This window comes from Sardina pilchardus, chromosome 5 (genome assembly GCF_963854185.1).
Source record: "Sardina pilchardus chromosome 5, fSarPil1.1, whole genome shotgun sequence".
In the NCBI taxonomy this organism is placed as follows: Eukaryota; Metazoa; Chordata; class Actinopteri; order Clupeiformes; family Clupeidae; genus Sardina; species Sardina pilchardus.
In genome coordinates this window covers 9,610,232-9,638,103 of record NC_084998.1, presented here as the reverse complement: position 1 = coordinate 9,638,103, position 27,872 = coordinate 9,610,232, and the positions used below count along the sequence as shown (strand labels likewise).

At 43.3% G+C, this 27,872-nt stretch overlaps 2 protein-coding genes across 2 annotated transcripts; both read left to right on the top strand.

The window, feature by feature from the left end:
* Nucleotides 1-334: 334 nt before the first annotated feature.
* Nucleotides 335-4,386, top strand: LOC134079488 (peripherin-2-like). The gene is made up of 4 exons (XM_062535569.1): nt 335-484; nt 2,388-2,818; nt 3,344-3,590; nt 4,183-4,386. Exons 1-4 carry the CDS (start codon nt 335-337, stop codon nt 4,384-4,386), a joined length of 1,032 nt encoding a protein of 343 aa, XP_062391553.1.
* Nucleotides 4,387-5,826: 1,440 nt separating this feature from the next.
* Nucleotides 5,827-27,327, top strand: LOC134080091 (ribosomal protein S6 kinase alpha-4-like). Its single transcript, XM_062536329.1, has 18 exons — nt 5,827-6,912; nt 7,262-7,333; nt 7,650-7,717; nt 8,047-8,197; nt 8,385-8,500; nt 13,804-13,911; nt 14,743-14,823; nt 15,570-15,673; nt 16,471-16,621; nt 17,561-17,722; nt 18,075-18,200; nt 19,128-19,261; nt 19,486-19,579; nt 19,831-20,001; nt 21,800-21,991; nt 22,445-22,604; nt 23,757-23,920; nt 24,428-27,327. The coding sequence occupies exons 1-18, from the start codon at nt 6,819-6,821 to the stop codon at nt 24,665-24,667; spliced, it is 2,388 nt and encodes a 795-aa protein (XP_062392313.1). The 5' UTR covers nt 5,827-6,818; the 3' UTR covers nt 24,668-27,327.
* The last annotated feature ends 545 nt before the right edge of the window (nt 27,328-27,872 follow it).

Genomic DNA, 27,872 nt, shown 5'->3' with positions numbered 1-27,872 from the left:
TCCGTGTTTTTGGCAAGTGCTCAGGGGATTCACCAGGCGGATTGTGGAATATCATCAAGAGTGGAGTCCGGATTTAAAGAAGGAAAAAATTCCAGGAAGAAAGAGGGGGCCTACTTTTTTTCCGGCATTTTTTCCTCCAGCTTGTAGGATAATTAATTTTGGCCAATTGGAGGAATCAAAGCCAATAAATTAAGTTGAAACTTTTTTTTGCCTTCACTACTGGACAGACGTGCATCCACCCAGTCCTTCGTCTACTGTCCTCTACTGGGTCGTCTAATCGTCTCTCCTTTAAATTCTCCTCTACGGGACAACCTCTTACGAGGAGGCCTCCAAAATGGTGTTGATGCCGATGAAGTTCACCTTCCAGAAGAGGGTGAAGCTAGCCCAGAGCCTATGGCTGCTCTCCTGGGCAGCCACGATGGCAGGATCGATCACCTTCTTCCTGGGCTGTTTCCTCAAAATTGAATTACGCAAAAGGGCTGAGGTAGCATATAAATTCTAAGGTTTACTTTTTGGCCATTAATGGCAATGGTGGATGATATCTTTTAATTATTATCTAGGTCATTTTGATATCTGGATATAAGTATTTAACATTCATTCATTATGATTGCAATTGTGATTGTGATTACCGAGAGCATGAGGTATATTATGCTAAATGATATCATTACATCATCCGTTGTTCTTCTGTGATTTATCCTCATGAAATTGTGTCTTTTTAGGTGGAGTTCAAGAATGTGCAATATTACTTTAATATCAGGGTTTGAAAAGTCAATATAACTGTCAAGTGGATGATGTGAAAACATAAAGAACGTAATATGGGCCATTGAAATGAACCGTCGTGAATATAAATATTGTTTAAGCTGTTAATGAGATTATGGTGGAGCTGTCATACTGGGACAGGTGTATTATAATCAGCCTGGATATGAAGCCCACATAGAGGCCTAGACGAATTGAGCCCGCACAGAGGACGTTATATTTAGATTTGTTTAAATAGTGGTTGGCAAGTCATAAAAAAACCATCTTCAGCAATAGTTGCAAGTTTATGCACAATCTAAAGATATTTGAAGTCATTCTTTTTGAAAAAAAAGAAAGAAAAAAAAAGGCAATTATGTTATGTCAGAGTCCATTTCATTATGATAAAGAAACACTAAAATACTAAACAGGAAGTCATCCAGGACTGCATTAGGCTTTGTAACCAACAGACAAAAATGTAAACTCTGTGAACATACAAACCAGCCAAGCTTCATTGGAGAAGGGCATCCATGTTTGTTACATGCACAGACCACTCATGAGGTTCTTATTCTCTGAAGTTCAAAGAGGGCTTTGCTGATGTTCTGTCTGACAGAGGACAACAACAAATGCTAATGTTGCTCTAGATTTGATCAATTTGAGGATAACTGATAATTGTCTATCAGTTTTCTTACTACATTATGGACGTAACTTTAATGGAAGTCATTGAAAAGCAGCTATACTTTGACAGAATGACATTTCATGAAAGAACATGGCATTTTTCTCCCCAAAACCATCTTACGCAAAACCATAGGGGGAAAAAACGACAGAAGCAAAACCTCTTATAATGATACCCACTGTGATAAATAATCAGATATGCATCGACAGAATGAGATATTTGCATCGGATACTCCTATGGAAAAACATATTAATGATAAGTTATGGCAAACTGCACTTGATAAGTAAGAAAATGTCTCTTATGGATGGCATATGCAACATAGTGTACATCCCTTGTAACCTTCTTAGGCTCAGAGGTCCTGCAGCAGGCCTGATGAACCTCGTGGTAGTACTCATTAAAGCCCATAGATGGAGTGCCTGGTTGCTAATGCCAAGGCTTCTGTATTCCATGTTCTGTTTGTATATAACTGTGTTGTTTATATGTAGTAAAAATTGTCCTTTAAACTAATGTAAACAGTTGAATATAAATAAGTACATGAGGGAAATGATATGCTCTCTAGCCACTTTATTCCTACTCCGCAGTCCCTTAATTTCTTTTTTTTTTTTTTTTACCACGAACGTGAACATGATTTTTGTTAATGTTTTGTGTTCAGTGATTATTTGAGATGTCATTGGAAAAGCCACCTAGACAATGCATCTGAAAGAGCAACCATAGTTCTGTTGAAGCATGGAAGGATTAGCTAGCATACCAATCCATCCTGCTAGTAGCCTACACAAACAGATGCTCAGCATCCTTAGGCTAAAGGTGTTTATAAAAGTGTATGTGTAAAAAGTAATAAAAAGCCTGAAGCCCACTGTTGTTACAACAAAGGTAGCTACATATTCCATTGTCACAAAATTGAGTTGACACTAGATTTAGGATTTATTATTTCTTGCCTGTAGACATGACCCAGTAAATTGTTGGTGCTCCCTATCTGCAGGTAATGGAAACCACAACCATTTACATCGTACCTCACACCCTTATGGTGGTGGGCCTTGGCGGTCTGGGTGTAAACTACTTCGCCGGGCGAATCTGTCAAGATGCCCTGGACCCGAGTCGTTTCCCGGCGTGGAAGGCCTTCCTGAAGCCCTACTACGGTGTTTCCCTCTTCGTCTCCACTCTCATGTTCGTGGCGATGCTCTTGAGTTTCATCATGAAGGGCTCGCTGGAGTCGTCCCTGAAGGTCGGCCTTAAGAACGGCATCCGATTCTACAAGGACACGGATACACCTGGCCGCTGTTTCCAGAAGCAGACAATCGACCACCTACAAATGGATTTCGAATGCTGTGGCAACGACGACTACAGGGATTGGTTCGAGGTGCAGTGGATCAGTAATCGTTACCTGGACTTCAGCACCAAGGATGTCAAAGAGTGAGTGATAATGGTGCTGAAATAGGAAGTGTGGAAGAAGTAAGACAGGCATACAAGGGTGTACATGGGCAAACAGGCAATGTAACAGTCAATTGTGCACTATAACAGTCACATGCAATAGAAGCTGGAACGGAGTTAGACCCACAGCATATGCAGCCATTCATATTCCTGAGCACATGCCATCCACCCATCACATACAAAAAAATCATTAAAAGATCAAATCATGAGAAAAATCATATCCATCGCTGGCTTATGTGTATGCAATGTGGTGGTTCCAACTGAAATAGGCTGTCCCCTGGCCTTAAAAAGCACACATGCAATGATTACTTCTACTGGAGTATTTGTTTAAGAATATTTGGAATATGGAGAATTTCAGAATTGGTTGGAAAATCACTCATTCAAGATTGCACACTGGGATAATTAATACCAATACCATACCAAAAGTAATACCATACCAACATCTACAGATCAAACAAAATGCCAATTCATCTTCTCAACCCATGCATTCAATCTCTTCCCTGGCAGCCGCATCAAAAGCAACGTGGATGGACGTTACCTGATCGACGGAGTGCCCTTCAGCTGCTGCAACCCCAGCTCCCCTCGACCGTGCATCCACTCCCAATTGACCAACAACACTGCCCACTATAACTACGAGTACCAGACGGAGGAGCTCAACATCTACCTCCGTGGGTGCAGGGAGGCCCTGGTGGGCTACTACGGGGGCCTGATGAACACCATCGGAGCAGTTGTGCTCTCTGTCCTTCTGGTTCAGGTGAGAGTAGAGTAGAGAACAAACAGAGAGTAAATTGTGGTAGAGTGACCATGGATAAGAATTCATGTTTTGATTCATGTTCTGAAAAGGAGACTTTTTGTTGGATGTGCTCATAAGAGGATAAGACATACTGTAGTGCGGAAAACCCTCTCCAGATGAAATGCTGAAATAAGGAATAAAAAAATGTTTTATGATTAAGCAATTAGATGAGTCAAGCAAAAGTTTGTCAAACATAACTTTTGACACAGTCTCTTCTAAGGGGTTATATCATTTTTTTCAAGCAATGAAGGAGTAATTCAGATGTGTTCATTTTAGATGTACAACTTCGTGAGACTTCTAAGTAGTGAATAAACATCAAGGCTGCATTGTAGAGTAGACCCTTTCTGAACAATACAAAAAGTAAACAAATTAATGCATGTACAGTTTTGTAAGGTTACTCAGTGCGTTTGTAAGTTAGGTCAGTTGTGAGTTTAAAAAAAAAAAAAAAAAAAAAAAAAAGTAAATACGAATCATCTTTCATCAACAAAGACCTGACCTCTAATTATCATAAAATGACATCATCTTTCTTCCATATTTATCTTATCCTATGCAGGGCTCAGTCCTGGCCAGTCTCAGGTTCCTGCAGACATCCTTGGACGCCCTGGAGGGTGAGGAGAACGCAGAGGCCGAATCAGAGGGGTACCTCCTGGAGAAGAGCGTGAAGGAGACAGTGATGGAGGTTTTGGAGCCTGTGCTCAAATTCCTTCCCATGAACCAGGTGTCCTCTGAGGGCGAAGGTGAAGAAGGGGCTGCCTGAGACTCAAGATGGCCGTCATCTGTTATGTTTCAATAGTGGAAGTGAAGATGTGATACCCTAATGAATATTTTAATTGGTACTGGTAAAAATTGAAATGCAACAACCTCCTGATGCCACTTAGCTTAAGTGAGCATTCCTGTCTGGAACGAAGGTGCTGTACAGTATGCCCAACATATACTGTCTTCAGTGGAGTCTAAGTAAAATGTTGACTATTTCCCCATAAAGTAATTTCATTTCAATGGTGAAATAAAACAAAAATTAATGTTGAAACCTTTTATACGCAGTTCATTACCTACCTTCATAATGCAGTTTATTGACCTGCCTTTAGCACCAATCAAACTGGGATCACAGCGAAGAGAATTACTCATCGGGCACAATGTCTGCTCCATTTTTATACTTCATTAGTGTGGTTATTATCATCATCATTGGGGACACTAAATTGGCCAATATTTGTCTGGCTTTTAATTATGTTCATTTTTCAACCTTTAGCACTGACAACAACGCCAACAACAAAAATCTATTTGTGTGTTAAGCAACACAAGAATACCACTGTTAAATTATAAAACGCTGGCTGTAGTGACTCAATGCTCTGCTATGTAACTGAAGAAAAAATACAGTACTGTATTCTTGCATAATAAATGTTGAGGTTTTTAAACTGCTTTTTGAGTACATCTGCTTTTTGTGAATATATTTTAATGTAATGCACGGGGTGCCATTTTTCCCAACAGTATATCAGGAGCTCCATACCCCCTGATTATAGTATTGATTTACTTACATTCTTTATCTCAACAGCACACATAAATCACAAATGGTAAGATTTGCAGGTCATTCATATGGCCAGACCCAGACAAGCACACACACACATACAGAGACGCATGCGCACACAGCCACATACACACACCTGAATGTCAGTTACTGAAATAGGATTATGAAGATTGATGATTGATGTCAGTAATGCAGTGAAAGCCCTGTGTGTCTGTGTCCTCTGCCTGACACCCTTCAAAACTCTGCTAATCCTTGTGGTTAATACCTGAACATGCTGCTGCAGCAGACGTTCGTTTAGCGGGGTACTACTATGTGGTTCATTTTTGACAGAAATCTCAGATTGTTTTCTCAAAATGTTATTCATGATTAAATAAAGTCAACTAATATGACACCTCTATTAAGATAATACTCACAGAAATTGATAACCTGTATAGGCCTCTAAGGCCTAAGGTCCATGATTAGACCAGGCTATGTGATGTGATTATATTAATATTTATGATTATGGAAGAGAAATAATTACAAACTAATTTGAGAGGTGAATAATGAAATGTTGAACTTAAGCAAACACAGGAAAAGGTTGAAGGTAAATGTCCAGCAGTAAACGCCCTTTTCATTTCAATTTTAAAAAAAGCAACAATCAGATTGGATCACCCCGGCTTCCGTAGTCAAAGTAATCCAGTCTTTACAACAGTTTTTAAAGTCCTTTTGGTGTACAATTTGTTTTCTTTTAGCAAAGATATTTTCAGCGCGAGTAACACAGAAGTACATCCGGAAGAAAGGGAAGAAGAACGAATTTATATCATTTGATGGGCGTCACTGCGATTATTTTATTGGCTCATAGATAGGGAGTTTTAATTAATGTTAAGTGTCTGTCATGGGTTGGTAGTTAGCAAGCTAGCTGGCTAAAATCTAGCTAGCTAGCTTGGAAAAATAGTCCGCCTTCTGTCATTTTCTGTTATGTACGCTTCGCGCATCTGATATAACAGTGTAGCCAGAGACGTATCACATATACGTGCGTGCAGGAAAACAAGCTTGTACACAGACAGATACCTTGTTAGCTATAGTCACTTCTGCTGAAGAACACTAGCTAACGTTAACCCTACAGGTCACTGCAACTGAGTTGATACAATTGTATCCAGTTGCAGATTGCTAGCAACAAGCTAGCTGGCTTGCGACAGTTTGTGTCGAAGTAGAAAATACGGAAATGGCATCCACGTATGGCCGACACCAATTAATTGACTGGAGTTAATGGAAAAGAAATTCAAGTTTCGAGCGGCAATGGTTGTCTGATACACAGCATTTTGGTGACTTTATAGACCTAGGAAGGAAATAATACAGATAACTACGCTGATATTTTATGCGAGTCTATTTGGGTCGTGTAACCCCTGCAAACAACGAGACGAGCTTATGAAGATTAGTCAAAACAGCAGGATGTCAAAGGGATTTGCGGTGGTCATAAGTGAAAAACAAAACAATGACTGCCATCAACACCAGACAGTTCGAGATGATCTCCTGCACTTTATACCAAAAAACTAGTAATCTGTAGTGTGCATTTCTACTGCTTTACGTGGTATAGTTTAGATGATAAGGTTGTACACCGGAAGAGAAATCTATTCAGCTTGCGGTTCGATTGTGAAATATAAGTTACTTTATATTTCATAAGCACTATGTCTGGAGACAGTAGTAGCTACAGTAGTGGAGAGGACTCTGATAAAGAGACCAGGAAGAAAGTATGTACTGTCAAACACGAAATCACTAATGGTAAGTAACAAATGAGTTTCACTCACTCTCATTAATATGTCATACATCTGTGACTTTTCGCTCACTTATGTGCCTCATATTCTGTCAGTAGCCTACGATGAATGAGGGCTAAACTCGTATTAGCACTCTGCTGCCTTAATATGTTGCTGTTACTACATTGCATTGTATGACCAACTGCTGCAGACCCACCCTGTTGATTGCATTCATGAGAAACCAATATTCTGACTTTTATTGATATTCTGCATTGATGCTCTGCGATACTGAGTGGCATCTAGGTTTTCTGGGGAGAGCCTCAGGTAACCTAGATGTGTGTCTGTGTGTCTCACTGTATTTCAACTTTGCCTTACAGCAAACCTTACAGGGTACACTGAAAAAGTGGGAGTGGAGAACTTTGAACTTCTGAAAGTGCTGGGGACTGGAGGTGAGAGGCGCATAATACTGATTCATTCTTTCTGGGGTTTTTGTTGTTGTTGTTATTGTTGCTGTTAATATCCAAAACGTGATTGATTAGTGTTACCCTGAAATGGGTGTAGCTTATGTTCATTTGGGAATGTATGCTGTTGTAGGGCCAGGCCTGTATGTACATGTGATGTGATCTCTCCCGTGTGGATGACTGATAAGTCTGTTGGGTCGGGCGTGAGAATCAAGCATGCCAATGGAAGGACGAGTGTTGCTCTGTTGCCCGTTTACACAGTTATGATAATTTTGTTTAATAATTATTTTTCTGTGCCGTGCAGCTTATGGAAAAGTTTTCCTTGTGAGGAAGACAAGTGGTCACGATGAAGGGAAGCTATATGCTATGAAGGTCAGTGCTGCAGCTACAGTTTGATTTTCCAGTGTTTTATACACCCAGTGGGCCCTTCTTCAGTCGAAACACACACCTGGTATTTTATTATAGAAATCTTAATGATCCTAAAAGTTGCTGTTTTTTTTGGTTGGTGGTTTGAGCCTAATCACGAGGAAGTGTGTCGCTCAGTGTTTCTTGGCCGACGTTCAGATGTGCACTCCCTCTCTGCTCTCCCTCATATACGGACGCACCCATGTTCAGTTAAAGGTCTAGTAATGGGGAAGATCAGACTAGGTGGATCCCTTTTGTCATTCCGTCCTCATTAATTAGAGTACCTTCATCCGTAGGTGTTGAAGAAAGCGGCTATTGTACAAAAGGCAAAGACTGCTGAACACACTCGGACTGAAAGACAAGTTTTGGAGCACATTCGTCAGTCTCCCTTTTTAGTTACACTGCACTATGCCTTCCAAACGCAGACGAAATTGCACCTCATACTTGGTAAGTACTTTTTCAGGCATAAAAGCATGACACATTTGACATTTCAGGTTTTTTTATATATATATTTTTCGCTTTGTTTAGAAAATGATGTGTCTGGATGGACCTTTCAGGTGCTTGATTTACTTGGTCGTGTTGCAGCACTGTGTTGCAGAAATATTATTAAGATCTACCATGCTGTCTCTTCTAGACTATGTTAGTGGTGGGGAGATGTTTACCCATCTTTACCAGCGAGACCACTTCTCTGAAGATGAAGTTCGGATCTACATCGGAGAGATCATTCTGGCCTTGGAGCATCTGCACAAGGTAGGACCCACCCACAGCAAGTGTTGAATGTCTGTTAAACTTGTGCAATGGGAGAATCTCTCTTGGACAAACTGAATTATAATTTAACACTTGCTATAAATGTTTGACTCTCTGCTGTGGAAACAGTGCAACATTCTGTTCTGCGCTAAAGAGAATGAGGTTGGCAATGACCCATTTTCAGGTTTATGAGTCCCGGTCTAGAATCCAGGTATGCATGTATTGTCTTGCCAAGTATGACACAATTCAGATGTAATGTCAAGAACAAACACTATCGAGAAATGTTAACTAGAGCAGCCCGAAGACTATGAGGGTATAATTGGTGCAAAAGTCACGAGCACATTTAACTGGAGATTTCGCATTCGTACACTAAAGTCACACATGTGTAACCGTACATTTGAAGTTGTACATATTTTTTTCATACCTTGTTAACACAAAATAGGGCTACGGGTTCACGAATCCGTTTTACAAGTTCACAAAACCGTTTTACAGATACACGAATTCTCACCTGTGCATCACAAGTTACTGGCCTCATCCCCTCGAGACTTTTGCCCCACTTACACTGCAACGATTGGGGCAAAACACATTCGCACATCCGTGTTTCATAATCTGAGAACATGCACAACATTCGTGCACTTGCAAACCGTAAATTTGAAGTTGTACATATTTTTTTCATACGTTGTTAACACAACAGAGGGCTACAGGTGCACAAGTCCGTTTTGCAGGTTTACAGATCCGTTCTACAGATACACGAATCCTATCCTGTGCATCACAGATCCTGGCCTCATCCCCTCGACACTTTTGCCCCATATACACTGCAATGTTTGGGGCAAAACACATTCGCACACCTGTGTTTCATAATCTGAGAACATTCACAACATTTGTGCATTTGTAAACCCAAACGTGAACTAATGCAACATAAGTTGTGCATCTGTGATATATTTTCTCATTCATAAAACTTGCACGGCTACAAGTCAATCCATACAAGTGCTTGAGTCTACATCTGCGAGTTTCCGTTGCTGTTTTCCGGGGACGAATACTTTTGCACCAATTATACCACCTAGCGATGTGCAAAACAGATTTGTACTTGTGCACACAGAGAACATCGAACATCGAAAACAAAACAAGGCGGCCGGATCTGGATCTGGATCGCGCCCACACATCCCTGCTCATATAGCCTATAACCTCCGCTTGTTTCCTCATCAATATAAAGGACAAGGACGCACAATTTGTAGATTTTCTTTTCACAGAGTGAGAAAACATTTCGTAGTGATTATTTGCACCCGGGTGTAGCCTAAATAGTGGAATGGAGGCATTTTCTTATTTGCACCCAAACCTGTAGCCTAATGCGTGCAGAAACAGATGGGATGGCCTACCTAAATCTAACAAGTTAGGATGTGTAAAAACAATCTTTTTGATGGAAACGTGGTGCTAAATTCCCATAAACTTGTTCAGTGAACGGGTAAAACCGTCCGTTTGTAAGCAAAATCAAGAATTACGAGTTTGTTTACCGTCACCTAGCAACCAGAAGATGGACAAATATTAGTAGTTCATCGTGCTTTGTTAGAATTCGTGTAGGGTAGCGGGTAAATGCATAACTTTGATACTTTCAGATTGGCAGTTTGAATCTTATCCAAAGTTATCCCACTTCTTTTTTTTTGCATGCCTAAATAGAGTTGTTTTCTGTAGAGGAGTTGACTATAGCGTTCTACTCACAACGGTAGCCTTTCTATAACTAAAATAAAACTAGACCATTTTGACAGGTTCATTAAGCACAAACTCTTATTTGCCGCGAGGTAACGTCATCAAAGAAAAGAGAGTCGTTCGCACATACTTTCACAATATTTTATTTTGGCATGCAAAAAAAAAAAAGAAGTGGGAAAACTATGGATGGGATTCGAACTGCCAATCTCAAAGTCCCGCTATATGCATTTGCCCGTTACCCTACACGATTACTAGTAAAACCTCATGGACTAGGCCTACTAATATTTGTCTATCTTCTGGTTGCTAGGTGACGGTAAACAAACTCGTAATTCTTGATTTTGCTTACAAACGGACGGTTTTACCCGTTCACTGAACAAGTTTATGGGAATTTAACACCACGTTTCCATCAAAAAGATTGTTTTTACACATCCTAACTTGTTAGATTTAGGTAGGCCATCCCATCTGTTTCTGCACGCATTAGGCTACAGGTTTGGGTGCAAATAAGAAAATGCCTCCATTCCACTATTTAGGCTACACCCGGGTGCAAATAATCACTACGAAATGTTTTCTCACTCTGTGAAAAGAAAATCTACAAATTGTGCGTCCTTGTCCTTTATATTGATGAGGAAACAAGCGGAGGTTATAGGCTATATGAGCAGGGATGTGTGGGCGCGATCCAGATCCAGATCCGGCCGCCTTGTTTTGTTTTCGATGTTCGATGTTCTCTGTGTGCACAAGTACAAATCTGTTTTGCACATCGCTAGGTGGTATAATTGGTGCAAAAGTATTCGTCCCCGGAAAACAGCAACGGAAACTCGCAGATGTAGACTCAAGCACTTGTATGGATTGACTTGTAGCCGTGCAAGTTTTATGAATGAGAAAATATATCACAGATGCACAACTTATGTTGCATTAGTTCACGTTTGGGTTTACAAATGCACAAATGTAGTGAATGTTCTCAGATTATGAAACACAGGTGTGCGAATGTGTTTTGCCCCAAACATTGCAGTGTATATGGGGCAAAAGTGTCGAGGGGATGAGGCCAGGATCTGTGATGCACAGGATAGGATTCGTGTATCTGTAGAACGGATCTGTAAACCTGCAAAACGGACTTGTGCACCTGTAGCCCTCTGTTGTGTTAACAACGTATGAAAAAAATATGTACAACTTCAAATTTACGGTTTGCAAGTGCACGAATGTTGTGCATGTTCTCAGATTATGAAACACGGATGTGCGAATGTGTTTTGCCCCAATCGTTGCAGTGTAAGTGGGGCAAAAGTCTCGAGGGGATGAGGCCAGTAACTTGTGATGCACAGGTTAGAATTCGTGTATCTGTAAAACGGTTTTGTGAACTTGTAAAACGGATTCGTGAACCCGTAGCCCTATTTTGTGTTAACAAGGTATGAAAAAAATATGTACAACTTCAAATGTACGGTTACACATGTGTGACTTTAGTGTACGAATGCGAAATCTCCAGTTAAATGTGCTCGTGACTTTTGCACCAATTATACCCTCATAGAAGACACAATCTTTGCTCCTCACAATACAGTTCAATTAGTTGAGAAAGAGCTCTCACGATTTGTTTCTGTTGGATAACTAGGCTACTTTGTGAAACTTCCGTATTGGTACTTCGGTGGTTTGTACTTCGGTGTTTTGTACTTTGGTATTGTACTTTGATATTGGAATCTTACTTTTTTAAAGCTTAAGCTTGATGTTAAGGGTACCAGCTGACCAGAATTGTTTTGTTTCTAAAAATCCTGAAACGTGTTGATGGTTCTGAAGGTCATTGCAAAAAAGTCCGCTCATTTCACAAGCTTGTGCTCAGATTCCTCAGTTGGTGCATGTCATGCATTAGGGCATTCGCCAAATTATATCAATCAGAACCATTTGCAAGAAGACCCTGACTGAGCTCGCCCGCTGTGTGTGTTTGTGGCTGGCAGATATTCTAATGGAATTGATTATATCTTGTCAGTAGCACGCATGGGTTGTAGCATCACATTTCATTTTGTCAGAGCAACTGAAGTCCTTGTAGGTCCCCAGAGACCATGTGTTTTTCTCATTTCATATATTTATTTATTTATTTATTTATTTAAGAACATGCTCAGCTTCTCCCAATACTGTGCATATTTTAACTAGGGTTTTTATTAAGCATGCAAGTTTGGTAGTCCTTATACTGTACATGTTGTAGATCTGAGTCTCTGTGTTGTTTGCAATTGACTGTTTTTGTCTTCTTTTGTGCTACATTTGGCTGTGATATTATGTCAGAGAATTTATACTGCCAAGAACTGAATGTATTGACAGCACTCAGAGTTTGTAAGTGTTTTGTTGTCGGCATCACTGCATTCTCTACACAATAGGGCTCCCGGCTTCGGTTGTTGTTCGGTTGGTGTAATAATGAGCTTTTCGGCACTTGCAGTGCATTTCTACTTACAGATGAAAATCTCTTGACAACACAGATGGGAATATGGCGAACAAATTAGTAGAATTAACATTGAATTATAATCCGAAAATAATGAACAGTAATTATTGTCAAGTTAACCTACCACCTGATAGGAAAATAGGAAATGGACATCCTTTGTAGTGTGAAGTTGTTGCAGCTGGTGAAGGCTATTATAAGGAGACTTGCATGTGTGCAGTGCACCCACCTAGGTCATGGCATGATTTTTGTACAAGCCTTGCTCCTTGACTATTCAGATAGAAAAAAAACGCTTCCAGGCATGTCATGGTATTCCAGTTTTAGTAACTGGATGCAAACACAAACACAAACATAAACACAAACCCACACACACACACAGTGTTCACTCTGTTCACTGCTCACTTTGTTCACTGTTCAACAGTGCTATGTCCACATGGAGAACTCCATTTTGATGATTGAACACTGAACACAGAAAACATGTATTTTTAGCCAACATATATTATATACAACAAAAAACATCAGCATGTCACCATATCAAGTACACAATCTGATCAGCTGAAACAGGTGTACATGTAGGGCTAAGTACATTGTCTATGGATAATGGTAGTTTCGCCACAGTCAAAACCATTGTAAGATGCATAGAGCATCATGGGAAATCTGAACCAAGAGGGGCGCATTACCTAATTAGGCATCCTGTCTGTCTAATGGGATTTGCAATGCAACAACCTTTTTAAATGAAAGTGTGTATAAGCTGCGTGTTTTTGTTTTCCGACCAGCTTGTCCCAAAGCAAGAACTCTTTCTGTCACCTCTGTACGAAATGTTAAGCAGTTGTGCTGCAGCTTGTCCAGCTTGAACAAGCACACTGAAAAATGCCATGTTGCCTTTGCCAAATGTGATGATGTGTGGTGATCTTGAATGACTGCTCTAGTAAGAATGCGTTTTTAAGCTTTGGGGGGAAATGTGTCTGCATGATTGAGAAAAACTGTAAGGTTGTCAAGGCTGTAAATGGCTTCCACTTGAAGGGGAATTACGGAGCAGAAATTAGCCGTTTAAACGTAATGGCCTCGCTGCTGCTCTGTCAAGGCTCCCCAGCAGAACGCTTTTATTGCAGCTTTTGTGTGCTTGTCAGTGTTGTAGTTGTACGGTGTTCTTTATTTTTATTCTGTTTGGCACAATTCTTTTTAGCTTGGCATTGTGTACCGGGACATCAAACTGGAGAACATCCTGTTGGACAGCGAGGGCCATGTGGTGCTGACGGACTTTGGGTTGAGCAAGGAGTTCCTGGAAGAAGAGGTACTGTTGTCTTTGTGCTCCGATTATGTGATTAAACTGACCACAGCTTAGTCACACCAAACCAACCTAGTGAGACATCACTGCTTGGAGAGGGGGGAGGCTCTGTGTGTATTATTATTATTTTGAGTATCTAAGTGAATACACGTAAAGACTCAATGATAGGGTCATGCAGTCAAGAATGAAGACAGAGAGAAATGTTTTATTCTGTCCAATTGCCCAGATGTCTCCAAGGATGTAGTTATCTTACAAATCTGAGATAAAAAAAATCGTGGATCTTTTGTACCATTTGTTTTGCGTTAGTTAGAAAAACTCCTCCAGCCTCTTCGCCTAAATAAGTAATCTTGGAGGTATGTGACACAATCCTGACTTTATACCCAACGAGATGAGTCTATTTCAGAAACATTTGTAATTGCAATTCACAAGAAGACATGGTCAACACGAGCTTTATAATGAGATATAATATTAATGAGACTAAGATTAACACATCCCATGGCCTTTTTAAACAAATGTTACACAAATTGAATTTAAAACTCTGACCTTACTTTGAAGAAAGAAGAAAGCCAAAGTCATGCTATGACAAGATAATCAGTATTTTTATCATGCAGATAGAATAAGCTGGCCTGACTTTTTACCCTAGACATTTAGATTTAGTAAGAGCTTTGGCCAGACTAGGATGGAAAACCTAGCAATTCTGTCCACTATGTTTATTTTTGAACCAGACATGGTCCAAAAAAACTCAGCCATACAATGTATGCCACTTTTATTCGATAACTCAAAATTGGTCATCGGTTCTGACCTCGGTTTTATAATGGAACACTCTTGTGTCAACAGAAAGAGAGGACCTACTCGTTCTGTGGCACTATTGAGTACATGGCTCCTGAGATTATCCGTGGGAAGTCGGGACATGGAAAGGTAAGGGGCATGGTGCTGTCTCACAAGGGCTTCCAGCCTTTCATGCACTCTGAATGCAAAGTTATTCTTGGCTTACTTGTATGCCAACCTGGTCTGGTGCTCCTTTAACGCTCAACTGTATATCCTCTCTGCTATAAGCTCAGACTAGAGGAGCATTGCGGTGTTAGTAAATGCTGCATCGATGGGCTGTTCCATTACAGAGTCAATAATTTTGACATCTCATTGAGTTGTCATCAAATGAATGCCTCTCATTGTTCTGCTCTCCAGAACAAGACACACAAACGCATAAGAATGGCTGCCAGTTGAGCTTTCTTGTTGTACTCGTGACATTTAGTTAGCTTTGTAATTGTGATGCTATTAGCGAGTGTGTCAGGCTGAGCTGCATCATGGGAAATGGAGCATTCGTTGGCAATTACCGCTGTCTGTGTACTCTAGAGTGGCTGATTCTTCATCCATACTAAAACATGGCAGACAATTGACCTCAAAACCTAGACAAAGGCTGTTTAAGCGGATAAAATTGACTGAACAGCTATGTGCAACTAATCAAGGGCACCATTGATCAAGTGTCGCCTAGACCTGCTCGAACTTGTGTATGCTTTGTCCTTCAGTGTCCTGTCAATACTGTTTTTTGTTGTTGTTGTTGTTTTTTTTTGTTTTTTTGTAATTTCCGTTCCTTGTCATTTTCGTTCATCCTCACAAACTCAACGCTGTTTCGTACCTGCCTGTGCTCTCCCTCTGCTGAACAGTCGGTGGATTGGTGGAGTCTGGGGATCCTCATGTTTGAGCTGCTGACTGGAGCTTCGCCGTTCACCTTGGAGGGCGAGAGGAATACGCAGAGCGAAGTGTCCAAGTGAGTCACTGTCCGTCAGAGCCACTTCCACATGCTTCCCAAGGTCACTGAAATCCTTTGTTGTTTTGAAACAGGAATTTTCCGAAAGTCCAGGCCAAAAGTCAGTCAATTCAGTCAATTCATAGAGAGTTTTGAAAAAACTGAAGGACCATTGTGGTGTTTGTAAATGCTGCATCGATTGAGTTTTCTATCTCACAGTCAATAATTTTGACATCTTATTGAGTTGTCATCAATGAACGCCTCTCATTGTGCTCTCCAGCACAAGATGCACAAACACATAAGAATGGCTGCCAGTTGAGCTTTCTGTTTGTACTCGTGACATTTAGTTAGCTTTGTAATTCTGATGCTATTAGCGAGTGTGTCAGGCTGAGCTGCATCATGGGAAATGGAGCATTCCTTGCCAATTATTGCCGTCTGTACTAAAAAAAAATCATAGGTAGTTTTGAAAAAATCATGGAATTTGATTTTGTCTCATGTACATTGAAATGATCATACTCTTCCATGGATAATTTTGCTATTTTATTTGAATTGACACAGCCTCACTAGCCTATTCGAGAAGGAGTGGAAAGGTTGCATTGGGATTAAAGTATGCAATTTTGTGTACTGGGTTATTTAAGGGCATGGAAATTTCAGTAAGGTCCTTGAAAGGGCGTGGAAACATTTTTCAGTGTTAATGGAAAATCGGTAGCAAACCCTGCTCCAATCATCTGTCCACACATTGGCGTCCTCATTGTCCTGCCCCGTGTGTCCATCTAATCTCCTCTCGTCCTTCTCTGTGTCTGTCCTGTGTGTCTCAGGCGGATCCTGCGCTGCGAGCCCCCGTTCCCGTCCATAATCGGCCCCCTGGCGCAGGACCTCCTGAGGAAACTGCTGGTCAAAGACCCTCACAAGCGGCTCGGCTCTGGACCCAAGGGTGCTGACGACATCAAGACTCATCCATTCTTTAAGGTCCTCTACACCACCACTCTCCTGGCTACAACACTCATGAACTGCTTTAACACTATGTGTATATTGGGGCAGCCGTGGCCTACTGGTTAGGGCTTCGGATTTGGAACCGGAGGGTTGCCGTTCGATCCCCGACCAGTCCACGGCTGAAGTGCCCTTGAGCACTTCCCTTGTTCACTAATTCGGTTAAATGCAGAGAAACTAATTTCCCTCACGGGATCAAAAAAGTATATATTCTATTCTATTCTATTCTTTTTCTATATAGACTAGACATGGCAATGTATAGACGATGTATAGATTTTACAGATGCTCAGTGTTAGAGCAGATGTTTTAGAATTAATACCCCGTTTTTATGTGGATAATGAGTATCCAGCTTATCTAAAAAATAAAAAAAAACAAGTTTCTTGTACTTTACTTTCTGGTGAGGGAATCCATCTTGGCTGGATCTATCTCCAACGGATTATAGTGTTCTGCTTTTAAAAAAGAAAGAGAGAAAGAAAGCTGCTGTCTGCCCATCTTGAGTGGAGGGTTGTAGCCAGCCAGCATACTAGTGAGTTACGAGCAGAATCTCCCTCGGGAGGCTGAGGAGACTGGGGGGTGGGGGGTAGGGGATTGGTGCAGGTCGGCAGGAGGCTCTCAGAGGTATTATATGTACTGAAGAACATGAAATGAAATGTACAGTCATACATCCAAAATGAGGGGCCACTCTGTTGAAGCCATTTTATTTCCATTCCTGAATAGAGGCAGACAGACACACACACACACACACACACACACACACACACACACACACACACGTATGCAGAGACATACAGACCGACACACAAGCGCGGGCACACACACACACACACAGTGACAGACGGACAGACACACACACACACACACACACACACACTCTACACTGTGCACTTCATTAATGAAATATTCACATGTAACTTGCAGGGGTTCAGCTGGTCAGATCTGGCCGCCAAAAAGGTTGCCAGCCCCTTCCGTCCCGAGCTGCGGAATGAGCTGGACACAGGGAACTTTGCCGAGGAATTCACCGGGATGGAGCCGGTCTACTCTCCAGCCAGCACCCCTCCCAGTACTGAGCGTCTTTTCCAGGTACATTCTGTCCCCACAAGCTCTGTGCGGTGAACTTAAACACCTGCAAGTTGGAAATAGAACTGGGGTTTGCGAGGCACTCCATTATCTTAGGGCCTTAAATATGCTGTGTAGGTAGTTATTTTATTCTGTCAGGAACTGTTATTAGGCCCCCTAGAGATTTATCTTAGTTCTCTTGATAAATGTATGATGCATGAGGCCGATTTGTCCTCTGTAACTAAGAAAGTTTAAAACCACGCGGCTCGATTAATGTGGAACTGGCTTTGAGAAAGCACCACACACACACACACACTCTCTCTCTCTCTCTCTCTCTCACACTCACACACCATCTTTTGTTTTTATCTCCCACTAGGGTTACTCCTTCATCGCACCGTCCATTCTATTCAACAAAAACGTGGTCATGGGGGACTTCCTGGAGAACCAGGTGAAGGTGGACAAGCCAGGGTCAGCCACGGTACAGCGCAGTGCAATGCTGAAGGTACAGCAGCCATATCCTAGCCTGGAAAACCATATCCTAGCCTGGAAAAACCATATCCTAGCCTGGAAAACCATGGCTCTCGTGACTTCTCAGATGGTCATGCCTAGGTCCATTGGCAAACGTGTATTTCCTGGTTGGTGGACGTTTGAAATCTTTGGAGTTCAATCACTAGCATTTGGTAATGACGTATATGTTAACTATGGGGGAGACAACGATAACGATAGGCTTGCAACTCAAATATAATCGCTCATAGGAACGCTTTCTGTTCGCTGGTTGGACGGAGGTGCTCTTGCCGGGGGAGTAAAACGAGGGCGGATCAAGCTATTGCAGACACTACTGTAGGGAAAAGAAATTGAGCGGAAGTATGTACTGTAGACACTAGACAAGCGAAGTCAGGTTACCTATTTATTTAAGAACATCATTATCTATAACTACCGTAGATCAGTGGTGCTTAAACTGACAGTTTGTCCATTGTAACTCAGAGGGTTGGGTGAGGTGGGGGTGGCGAGACTTGGCCAACGCTATTTATGGGGGGTCGCCAGACAGCACGCAAAAGGAAGTCGTACTCTTTTGGTATGCTAATCCTTCCTCTTTTAAATATGCTGTATTTGAGCGCAACAGTATTGGCCAAATAAAAAAGGCCTGTCTCTCAAGTAGCAGGCTGTTTGTACAGCTTTCTCAAAAATGATAGCATTTTAGCCGTAATCTCACCATCTTAATATTATTTATTTTAAAGAAAAAGAAAAGATACATTTGCGTTTACAGATCCATGATTATATGTACATTTGTGTTATATGCTGTGCACAAACACACACACACACACACACACACACACACAAGGGTCTTCTGCTCCATTAGTGAAGCTAGTAAATATGCTCTGCGCTCCTCTTTCCTCCTCCGCTCCCCCCTGCATGTGTGTGCCTGCAGGACTCCCAGTTCTTCCAGCACTACGAGCTGTGCCTGCAGGGCCCTCCGCTGGGGGAAGGCAGCTTCTCCGTGTGCAGGAAGTGCCGACACAAGCAGAGTGGCCAGGAGTACGCCGTCAAAATCATCAGCCGTAGGTGAGCCAAAGGAGCCCAACAACACACACACACACAAATACACACACACACACAAATACACACACTCCAAACACTGCCTTTAATATGGATAATTTACTGTTGGCCTTCGGCACTGCTGGAGAGGCTTATCTAGATGGCGCTGTTGGTTTGTTGGTGTTGTTGTCACAGTGTGTGTGTGTTTGTTGTGTGTGTGTGTGTGTGTCTCATAAATGTGTGTGTTTCAGGATGGAGTCGATGACACAAAAGGAGATAGCGGCCCTGAGGCAGTGCGAGTCTCATCCCAATATTGTCAAACTCCATGAAGTTTACACCGACCAGGTAAATAAAGACACACACACACACACACACACACACACACACACACATTCACACAAACATCTTACATCTTACATATGCTGTGTGACAGCAACAATACACACAGATAAACGCAAATGCAAAATTATCTTCAATATCACCAAACACCAATCTTCCTTTCACACCCCTGTGTGTTTGCATCTCCTATCGCTTGTCATCTCATGACCTCACGTTACCCCCCCTGCTGCCCCCACCCCCCCTCTCTCTCTCCTCAGCACCACACGTACCTGGTGATGGAGCTCCTGCGTGGCGGGGAGCTGCTGGAGCGCCTCAAGCGGAAGAAGCTGTTTGCCGAGTGGGAGGCCAGCAAGCTGATGAGCAGCCTCGTGTCGGCCGTCAGCTTCATGCACGAGGCCGGTGTGGTGCACAGGGACCTCAAGCCAGAGGTGGGTACTGGGGGGAGCACATAGGGTGCTACCATCCCTTAATGTCACGGTGTGTTTTTTGTTTTGTTCGGTATGATTTATTTATTTTTTTATTTTTGCACGTTTCTTGAATTGTGTTCACAATATTTGATTGTGAAATAAGGAAGTAACACGCCAGCTCAAGTGTATCAGGCAAAGATCTGTTGTTGGCTTACTTTGATGCTCTGATGGCTAAGTGTTCATTTCCTGTGTCTCTCTCTGCTAACAGAATTGATTGGCGAGAGCCTGAAATGTTACTAGGAAGCACAAAACTGACATTGATGAGTGCTGTTGTTCCAAATTTGCGCCCGATCCGCTCCATTCCCTGGTCTCTTGCGTAATGCTAGCAGTGTCACCCGTTTCTGTGTCAAACCGTAAAGGAAAACAGAACAGAAATTCTGCTGAGTTTGATCTCCACCTAAGACGGGATCTGTGAGGTGGGGGTGGGATCTCTCTTTCACCCTCACTCTCTCTCACACTCACACTCACACTCACACTCACACTCACACTCTTTTTCACACAAACACACACACATACAAACACACTCTCTCGCCTGACAGAAAGATACTTGAATCAAGAAGAAGGGAGGGGGGGGCGTCAGAAATGTTTGTGCTTTCGCAGTGGCAGGTTGACGCATGCATTGTGCGCGGTGGTCGAAAATAGAGAGCTGGCTGTCTGGCAGTCGAGTGGAATGGGGAGGCGGCGCGGCGGCAGTCTCCGAGGCGGGCAGCTGGTGCGAGACAGCTCCGCGTGATTGTAATGAGAACGTTCTAGTCGTCGATCTGGCTCGCTCACTCGCCCGCTCGCTCACTTGCCACGCTTGTTGTTGGGCTTCGTCTGTCGTCCTCCAACTGCAAGCCACCGGGGGGGGTGGCAACTGAGTAAGAGACGGAGAAAAAAATGTGTGTGTTTCACAGGAAATTACTGGTATGAATCACCTCTTCAGACTGATTAACGGCAACCGAAAGTGTGCATGATGCAGATGCCACACGCTTCCTTTGTGACTTCAAATAACGCATTCATTCAGACTGTAAGAAAAACGTTTTGCTGTCCTTCCATTCTGTTACAGGGTCTGAAAGCCCCACAGTAGCGTATGTAGTTTCCAGGAACGCACTCTCACACACACACACACCGTCTCTTTAGCTCACTGGTGTCTCATGGCTGTCCTGTCTGTAACGTGTGTGTGTGTGTGTGTGTAAGCGGGGGCTACCGTGCCCCTGGCATGTTTGTCATGTTAGCTCCCCAGTGCCTCGCAGGCCGACGCCCTCAATTATTAATTTAGGTCGCTTGTCGAGCGAGTGGCGCACGCGAGCGGTGCGTTGGGTTGTGCATGTGTTGCTCGGGCCTCTCTCCGCGGTTAAGATGTGCTGTTAGTCGGGCGGGAGCAGTGAGCCGATGGTGTTGCGGCCGCGCTGATAACGAATGCAGAGCTGGAGATAAGAGCCGATAAGGCGGCAGGACAGCTTCTCTGCTGCTGCGCGCTGCGCTGGCGAGACCACAGCCAGTAAGTGTGGAGAACAGAAAAGCTTTTTTTTTTTTTTTTTTTTCAAAAGGGTTGAATTTCTGAAAGACTGGCCCGGTGTGGAACCCAGCTGACTAAACACTGTAGCTATTTTGCTGGTTTTTCGCTCTTTATTGAACCTTTCACATACAGTAAACAAACGGCACGTTTCACATAAAACATTTAGGTGAGAGTGAATATGAAGGGGGGTGGGGGGGGGGCTGGTAACCCACCGTCTCACTGCTGTTTTTCCGTTTGTTCTCCGTCTCCCTCGCGCAGAACGTTCTGTTTGCGGACGAGGGCGAGGACGCGGTGCTGAAGGTCATCGACTTCGGCTTCGCGCGGCTGTTCCCGGCGGGCAGCGCGCCCCTGCAGACGCCGTGCTTCACGCTGCAGTACGCCGCCCCGGAGCTCTTCCACTCCACCGGCTACGACCAGGCCTGCGACCTCTGGAGCCTCGGGGTCATCCTGGTACGTACCTCCTCCCAGAGACTGACCGACTGACCGACCGACCGACCGACCGCTGAGAACCAGCCCTCGGGTTGTGTTTCACTTCCAGTCTCTACACTGCTGTGAATCAAACTGTCTTCATCTTAACCTCATTTTTTATAGACTTCCAGACTGCTGTGCTGGGGAACAAGCTCTAAACTCTAGTTGACTTTCCTCTAGTGCTGCTGGAGGGTGGGAGGAAGAGGAGGAGGAGGGGGGCGGGGGGGAGTGAGGAGAACGAGAGGCATTACTCTCTAATTATAGAGATATTCAATAATTACTGGATTCATTTGGAATACGTTTGTGTGTGGTTTAGCTTAAGCCATTAAAAGAAATCATTATCTTGCTCATCTACCATGTCTCTCCTACCGAGGACTAAAAGGTGTGTGTGTGTGTGTCTCTCTCTCTCTCTCTCTCTGTGTGTGTGTGTCTCAGTATACCATGCTGTCGGGACAGGTTCCCTTCCAGACCGAAAAGAAGGGCATGACCTCGTCACACGCCGCTGACATCATGAAGAAGATCAAAGAGGGAGACTTCTCATTGGATGGAGAGGCGTGGAGAGGTGTGTCAGAAGAGGCCAAAGAGCTTGTGAGAGGTGAGAGGATATCACAGTGCCGCGTGTTTAAAACCCATCACAGGGGAACCGAGCAAGACTCTTGAGATTGTGACGCGACCCACCATGGCGCCATGTTCAATGACAAAAAAAAATAAAAATACATCCTGATATTCTCACATCATCATTTGATAATATTTTTTGGAGCAAAGAGCAATGAGAGTTCTTTAACTTTCTACTCTGTAAGTCCAACACACGGTCCAAATAAGTGCACCCCATATAGAGTACATCTAGGGCAACATCAGAAACTCACAGAATGTTCTAGATTGTTTTGTAGTGAATAAACCTGTCAGGCCATTATCCCCTATGGTTATTATGACTCAAGTCAACCCAACAAGACACTGATGATTAAGCACTTTGGCCCTGCGAAAGACAAAAGCACACCTTTCCCACGACTCGATGCGATTGTTCAGACTTGTTTTATTCTCTGCGGTTGATCACTGTACAGTACGTGACTACTGTATATGGCTTCCACCTCATCCCTGCTGGCCAGTCTACCGGGCTCTTGGCATGGAGGCTGCCGAGGAGTCCACTCCCTCATTCCCTCGATTTTTTTAGGGTGGTGCTTGACCCAGTTTGTCGATCCCTCCTGATAAATGAATGCAGAACTAGCTTAGAGTTATTGGCACACATACAGACTCAGACACACACACACGCACACCTAAGTTGTGCAATGTCTCCCAGCCTCTTTGTAACTCTCGTTTCCTCAAATCACACACTTCCTCAGACACACTGTCAGCTCCCTTCACTACCTCGCACACAAACTCGTTGTGTGTTGCGCTCGCTCGCGCCTTGAAGTTAGTGAGCCTGACAGTTTCTCACTGCTGGCATGGGCAACCTGATCGTACACAGGTTTTCACTTTAGAAATTTGCCTGTGAGTTGGGAAGGCTGAGATGTGTCACTGCAGCTGTCCTAACATTACCTCAGGTTAGACCCGTCATTGTTCTATTTAACAGCCAAAAAAAGCCCTTTTCACGTGGCAGTCTCTCCAAACGCCCATGTCTTTCTGACTCTTTTCTTTCTCTCTGTCCCTTTCTCTCTTCCACTCTTTCTTTCTCTCATGTCTTATTCCTCCTGTTCCGCCCATCCTCCTACTTCTGGTTCTGACATATTTTCACGTTGGGCCACTGCAGGTTTGTTGACGGTGGACCCCGAGCGGCGTCTGAAGCTGAGCGATCTGAAGGAGAACGGCTGGCTCCAGGGCGGGGCCAACATGTCGTCCACTCCGCTGTGCACGCCCGACGTGCTCGAGTCCAGCGGCCCCACCGTGCGCACTTACGTCAACGCTACTTACAAGGTACAGGTCACCCCACACCACCCCACCCCACCCCACACCACCCCACACCGCCCCCACACCACACCACACCACGGCTCCTCAAAGTTCATCATTTTCAAAGTTTTCATTTAACACTCTCAAGTTGGGTGTTGCTGCTACCTGGGTTTTGCTTTAGATGTTGTGAATGCAGTGGACCTGTTTTGAAAAAGACGTGCTAATGCCAGTTAGTCGGAAGGTCCCTCCACATCCCTCATGTGCCCCATTGGACAGAAAGAGAGTTGTATTGTTACATGCAGGGCTGATTGACAGGAAATTATCTGTGCCTGAAATGATCAAATACAAAGACAATATAGAGATATATAGCTTTTCATTACATCGTACATGGCCGAGCTCAAGCCTGAATTCAGGCACCACGCCTGAACTCTTATCAGGCCTGTACATGTTTGTGGTGTTGACCACTCACAGTGAGCGCTGTGTGTCTGTCCCTCCCACTCCCCACATCCTTCTCTCCTTCCGTCACATTCACAGGCATTCAACCGGGGGAAGCGAGAGGGCTTCTTCCTGAAGAGTGTGGACAACGCCCCTCTGGCCAAGCGCCGCAAGCTGAAGATGACCAGCACCGGGGTTGAGACCCGGCGCAGCTCCTCTTCCTCATCCTCCTCCTCTTCCTCGTCGTCCTCCACAGCAGCAGCTGCGGCGGCGGCAGCGGCAGCTACGCTGGCCCAAGCCCCGCTGCGGCAGACTGTCCCCCCGAACTCTGACCCCTGAGTCAGCCTGCGTGAGCACTCACCCCCCCCCCCCCCCCCAACCCCCCACTACTACTACCACCACCACCACCACCCAAGCTGAAGAAACCTACAGGGTTCCAGTGTGACTGAATCACCGAAGCGAAGGAGGCCAAACTCTTTTTAAATCACACCCATATCCAAATTACAGACATGTAATTGTGGCGTAATATGCCGTTTGGGCAGTTACATGGTCTGACCGCAAAGGGCTTAAAGTATGTACTCATTCTGAATGGATATGTGAAGTCTGTTTCTTTTTTGGCCCGCCTTGGGGTTAGCAAGAGAGTGGAGACAACTGTTGTATATTTTAAGCAAAACATTTTAATTGTTCAAAAATTGGTGTCAAATTGTTATTCGCTGTCGTTGACGTTGGCGCTTCTTCAAAACCCGCTGGTCGAAAATCGTTCCCGTGCTGATTGTTTCGTCTGCATGTTACCAGTGTTGAACTGCCGAAACCCTTTAGTCTCGTTTATTTTTCTTTTGGTTTGTTTTGTATCGTTTGCTCATATGATTGAATGTACCTTTAAAAGAGTGGAGTTTTTCTATGGCACCGCGGTGCTTTTTAAAAAAAGAATATTATAAAGATCATGTAGGCCGAGTTGTTTTAAAAAGGGACACTTTGAAGATAGATGGGAAAAGAAGCCATGGGAGAGTTGAAGCCATAGGTACTGAGAGGAAAGGATCTTTGTGTGGACCCCAGACTATAGACCATATTACGGGGGACAGGACAGGAGTAGCTATAGCTCGTAGCAACGTTTTACATCAAGGGTGGCTTTCAGACAGTTTCAGAGGCTGGCGACAGATTGTTTTTTTTTTTACTTGTTCCATCGACAACAGCAAATAACGACTAAAAGGTCTGATTGTCTGGGTCAGGCGTACTGTACAATCTTTCTCCGTGTGCTGTTGTGAGCTTACTAAGTGCATGCCTCTCAGTATAAAGTGGTGAATACTCTGTAACAGCAGTTGTTAATATTCAGTGTTCCTATGACTGAACCCTTTGCTAACTACTCCCTGCTGTGCTTTCATGGTGCTATCGGATCAGTCTGTGATACCACAAGCCCAAGTCTGCCCCCCACCCCCCCCTCCCCCAGAGTCCTTTGACGAGAGAGTGTGTGTGTGTGTGTGTGTGTGTGTGTGTGTGTGTGTGTGTGTGTTCGCTTGTTGGTGTCCACCCTTGCCACCCTCCCCCTGTCCAAGCGCTCCCTTTCTGCCCTCGCCATGGGAGCGTGAGGCGCTGCCGGACCTCTGCTGCTGCTGCAGGCGTGGTGATGCAGCGCTGGTCACCAGAGTCCAGGCCACGAGTAGACTGGACTCTGCACGTGTTTTTAAAAAACAAAAAAAACAAAGGGCTCCATCATGCATCCCAGGCTGGGTGCAGACAGTGACTCCACACACACACACACGCCCTCAGTCCTTTTGACCTCCAGCTGGAGAGATGATGGACTGAGGGAGAGAGATGGAAAGGAGAGAGAGTAAAAGAAGGGGAGAGAGAGACTGATAGAGGGAGACAGATGGGGGGAGAGAGAGAGACTGGCAGAGGGAGAGAGATGGGGTGAGAGAGAGAGAGACTAACAGAGGGAGAGCAAGAGAGGAAGACGGAGAGACTCCACTTGTCTGCCTGCAGGTGCCCATATGCCACCAGCCACCCACCCACTGTGTTGAATGTCTTGCAACCCTGTTCCTCCTCAATTTAATACTTGCATTAAAAAAAAAAACACAACACTGAATCTGTGTGACCGTTGAGGGGAACAGATAACAGGGGTCTCTTTTATATGGATGTCACTTTTCTCCATACACTGATAGGATACTTACTGTAGTTTTTCTTCAGAAAGGAACACTTTTGCCAAGGACAAGGATATTGTTGTGTGTGATCAACATTTTCTTGAATGTCTCTTTGGAAATTGTAATGTAGTACCCGGTTTATGAGATGATTGCATGCATATTTATAGAATTATGATGAGATTTGCAAGGGCGGTATGTGTTTATACTTTTTTTTTTTTTTTTTTTTTTTCAAAAAGCCTCAGCACTGGTTGAAGTTGATCATCCTGTTGAGATGCCTGTATAAAAATCATGAGACACCATGTGAGTTTGCCGGTCAAGAGGGCCATCTTTATCAGAGTCCTACGCCGTGGGGCCAGTGTTGGATCAGAGTCAGGTTGTGGCCTGACATCCTGGTCTTGCACATGTCAATCATGCTCTCTCGATTTGTATCAGACACCAAATGAATTGTTTTTAGTATTATCAGAATTTGGGATTCTCGAGGAAGATGGTTGAATGACACTGGTCATTTAAAAGACAGTCACTTATAGTTACTCTTTTTTTTATTATTATTGTTCAATCTTCAAGTCGCACAATTTTAATCTTTGAAAAGATGTTTTCTTTTTTTTTTATCAGCTTTAACTCGCTTAACCTTTAGTATTTATTGCCTCTGTTCTGTCTCCGTGTTCTGTTGATGTTACGGTAATGGTTCTCTGCCCGCCGCCTCGTGCTCATCCGTGTTGAGTAATTATGTAATTCTATGGTATGTCTTGCTGCCTTGTGCTGCATCAGTAAAAAAAGACATCTATTGTGAAATTATGGAACTGTACATTTCTGATTTTAGATCTTTTTTTTTTCACGCTTATAATTATGTCAATGATTTTATGTCTACAGTTTCAAAATATGAGAACGCTACTTTTTGGACTATTAGTAACTGTTTTTTGTGTTATTGTTTGGTCATGCATGTACTTTTTTCATTTAAATAACCTCTTTAATAAGTTATTCTGCTCTCTCATTTTGCCAAAAAACATTTTGTAAAAACAAAAATTAAAAAGAAAATCATAATTTTTAAAGTGCTCTGTATTCGAATAATGGCAGATGGTTTGTATTGCATCATGGACAGTTGAAATTGAGTGCCAAATTACAATGCACTTACTGAAATGTATCCTTTTTTCAAGTTGTATTTTTTCATTCAATGTGCGACAGCCTTATAAAGTGTCACATAATATATGGCGATGTACTACCCAATTTATTTTCTTATTGTGAGAAAATTAGGTTTACTTTGAATGCATGATTAATTTTTCATACTGTATTTTAGCCTTCAACATTTTATTACAGTAGTACAGCCAGTTCAGTTGAATCATAGCTGTAGCTTGACTGGCCTTGGCTGGGTTCCTTCATATAGACAGTCATGCAGTTCAGCTTGATTG